General features: G+C 49.2%; 1 protein-coding gene across 1 annotated transcript in view; it reads right to left on the bottom strand.

The window, feature by feature from the left end:
• Positions 1–347: 347 nt before the first annotated feature.
• The window catches only part of LOC103275756 (alpha-enolase-like), a 4,231-nt gene continuing 811 nt past the window's right edge, over positions 348–3,767 (bottom strand). Inside the window, 5 exon segments of the mRNA XM_008073159.2 lie at positions 348–575; positions 577–1,115; positions 1,118–1,607; positions 1,609–1,684; positions 3,401–3,761. Of these exon segments, the coding sequence (XP_008071350.2) occupies positions 348–575; positions 577–1,115; positions 1,118–1,607; positions 1,609–1,684; positions 3,401–3,761 (1,694 nt within the window).

Here is a 3,767-nt window from a genome sequence, read left to right as displayed (position 1 = left end):
TTTGTTTATTTTTTTTAGGTCACTGAAGCTTTTTATTGCATGCACAAAACCACTGGGGATCTCGCCTGTGGCTACCTCGGAGATGACAGTGGAGGTACATGTGGCTCCAGACACCTGGTGGAAAGCGAGGTGAGAAAAGCAATGATTTGGGTCAATGACATGATGGCAACGCTAGAGTTTCTGGCAGGACTCAGGTGGTCAAGCTTGGTTCTGTGAAGTTCTAAGGAAGTGGTGACTGCACCACAGGCATGCATGATGGGAGCTAACCCTGCAAGGGTTGGTCAGGGGTCTCAAGCCACCCATGCTGAGTCAGGGGAGGGGTCTCCTGGCCGCCCCATGATGAGGGCTCAGGGCTCGCCTGCCCCTGGCCTATTGGCCAGAGGGTTTCTGAAGTTCCTACCAGCAAACTTGGCCTTGCTGCCCAGCTCCTCTTCAATCCTGAGGAGCTGGCTGTACTTGGCCAAGTACTTGGATGTGCAAGGTGCACCCGTCTTGATCTGCCCAGTGCACAACCCCACCACCAGGTCGGCGATGAAGATGTCTTCAGTCTCTCCAGAACATGACACACCATGATACCCAGCCCTTGGCCTGGGCCAGCCGACACACCTGAAGGGACTCAGTCACGGAGCCAATCTGGTTCACTTTGAACAGCAGGCAGTTGCACAATTTCTCGCCCATGGCCTTGCTGACGTGCTTAGGGTTGGTCACTGTGAGATCACCTTCCACCACCTGGATCCCAGCACTGGCCGTGGACTTCTGCCAAGTGACCCAGTTGTCCGGCTTGAAGGGGTCTTTGATGGACGCCACAGAGTAGTCCTTGATGAAGGACTTGTACAGGTCGGCCAGCTGGTCAGATGAGATGTACCTACGGGGGTCATCAGGAGACTTGAAGTCCAGGTCATACTTCCCAGACCTGAAGAACTTGGAGGCGGCCACGTCCATGCTGATGACCGCCTTGTCTGTGTGGACCACCTTCCCAATCATGGTCTTCAGCAGCTCCAGGCCTTCCTTATGCTCCAGGACGCTGGGCGCAAACCGGCCTTCGTCCACCAGGTTGGTTCCATCGTTGCTGTATTTCTCCTTGACGGTACTCTTCAGGCTGTGGGAGACTTCTGCCCAACGCGCACGACTTCCCTGAAGTTTGCTGCCGTGCCAGGGAAGATCATGACTTGCTGTATGGCCAGCTCGCTGCCAGCGTAAGAACCACTGTTGATGACATTGAAGGCTGAGACTGGCAGGACGACCTCAGAGCTCCCAGCCAAGTCAGCGATGTGGCGGTACAGGGGAACGCCCTTATCAATAGCACCAACTTTGCAGACAGCAAGGGACACCCCCAGAATGGCGTCTGCACCAAACTTATGCATCCCATCCGTCTCAATCATCAGTTTGTCGATCTCCTGCTCCAAGACATTCAGTTTCTTGCTAACCAGGGCAGGCGCAATAGTTTTATTGATGTGCTCAACAGCCTCTGAGACACCCTTCCCCATACTGTGAGTCTCATCATTGTCCTGGATCTCTAGGGCCTCATAGATACCAGCTGAGGCACCACTGGGCACAGCGGCTCTGAAGAGACATTTCAGGGTGTAGAGAAAAACCTCGATAGTGGAGCGGGATTCCCACAGAGTCAAAGATCTCTCTGGCACGGATCTTGAGAACAGAAATGATGAATCTCGGGCCACTGGATCTCGTCACCCGGGAAAGAAACAGAGTGATGCAGACACCAAGGTGTGCATTAAGCCAGCGAGATGTGTGCCACCTGCCCCAACTTCCTCATCATTCGTTATTTATAATGAGCCACTTTTGATCAAACATGAGATTATGCTAATGAAGAGATTTAGGGTGGGGCTAGCCATCAGAAAGAACATGTTATTAAAAGGTTGAACTTTCAGCCTCACCCACTGACCTCTGTGGGAGGGTGGGAGGGGTTGGCTATCAAGCTCTATAAACAAAATTTGTTGAGTTTCTGGATTACAGGTACTAGGATGGTGGTGTGCCCCTTCCCCCATACCTTGCCCTATTCATCTCTTCTTTCTGGCTGTTCATCTCCATTTTTTGGTAATATCCTTTATAACAAACCAGTAAACGTACTGCCCTGAGTCCTGTAGCCACCCTAGCAAACTAACTGAACTCAAGGAGCAGGCTGTGAGAACCCTGACTCACAGCCAGTCGGTCACAACCTACTACTCACAACTGTCCTCTGAAGTTGGAGGCAGTCTTGAGGGACTGAGTCATTAACCCATGGGAAGTGACTCTAACTTCTGGTGGTATGTGTCACAATTGAATTGCATTGAATTAGAGGTCAGCCAGTGGGCATGTGCTGGAAAAGTGTTTGTTGTGTGAGGAAAACCCCCACACATCTGGGCAGCATAGAGAAACAGAATGCTTTCAACAGGCCTACATAGAAGACAGTTATATTCCCAGGAATAATTTATAATTTTTGCAGGAATAAACTCTACAGTGTCCTGGGTTAAATGCAATCTGAGAAAATTTACAACTAAAACTCTAAAAGAGTAAGGCAAAGAAGAAATCAAGTATATTAAAAAGAACAACGAATTAGGAGTCAGGAGGGCAAATTCCTCCTGTGTCCCATGCTACTTGTGTACCTTGGCACACCACTTATTCTCAGTAGGATAGTTTTTTCACCTGAAATGTTGGAAGATTCTACACTATTTCTAAGGTTACTGGCAGTGCTGAAATTATGGACTCATTCTAAGGATATAAAAGCATACTCCTCATTCACATTATTGTATGTTAAAGTATAAATTCATTTTTCTAACTAGCCTAAACATTGCCTTTCTTATTCAAGAGTCTATCCTTTAAAAATATATAATTCTCCAGCCAGGCATGGTGGCTCATGTCTGTAATCCCAGCACTTTGGGAGGCAGAGGAGAGAGGATTGCCGGAGCTCAGGGGTTTGAGACGAGCCTGAGCAACATGGCCAGACTTTGCCACTACAATAAATCATAAAAAATTAGCCGGGTGAGGTGGTGCACGCCTGTGGTTCCAGCTACTTGGAAGGCGAGACGGAAGGATCACCTGAGCCCAGCAGGTCGAGGCTGCGGTGGCAGTAACTGCACTCCAGCTTGGACGACAGAGTGAGACTCCGACTCAAAAACAATAAAAAACAAAACAAATAAATAAATAAAATAAAAATATGCAATTCTCAAACATCACTACTACAAGCAAGGGAGCCCTGTGAATAAAAAACGTGAACCCCAAATGAAGATATTCAATAGAAGGAATATGTGGAATAAGTCGAATGGTCTCCTAAAAACAGGGCTTTATTTTTCCAGTTTACTTTAAGCTATCTAAAACGACAAATGTTTTACTTCTTTCCTGATCCTACTTAAGCACAACTGAGTATCCTTGTGCTGTTCATTTCGCCCCAGAGAATTCTCACGCCGTAGTCCGCAATACCGTAAAATATTTTGAACTAGCAAAAGATGGGGGGGAAACCCAGTAGAAACGTTCGGCAGAAAAGTAAGGTGGAGTAAGAACCACGAGCTGGAAATGCAGGAGGCCGGGTACGGAGACTTTACTCTCGGTGTGAACTTTCCCTCCAAGGGAAGATTTCTGAGGGGAGTTTCCAGACTCCGACGAGCTAGCTGCGAGGCAACTTACTCCGCGGGTCAGAGCCCTGCTAAAGACCAGCAGGAAACTCGGGGCCACTTGTCTGAGGCGCGCTTCCAAACGCCAGGCCTCGGGGCCGCCGCACTCAAGGGGGCGCGGGTGCTGGGCGTGCGCCGCCGCACCAGACGCTCCTCCGG

This window comes from Carlito syrichta, unplaced genomic scaffold, assembly GCF_000164805.1.
Source record: "Carlito syrichta isolate Samal-C Ts95f unplaced genomic scaffold, Tarsius_syrichta-2.0.1 Scaffold315704, whole genome shotgun sequence".
Classification (NCBI taxonomy): Eukaryota; Metazoa; Chordata; class Mammalia; order Primates; family Tarsiidae; genus Carlito; species Carlito syrichta.
Note: the sequence above shows the minus strand (reverse complement) of the source record. Positions and strands in the feature narration are given on the sequence as shown.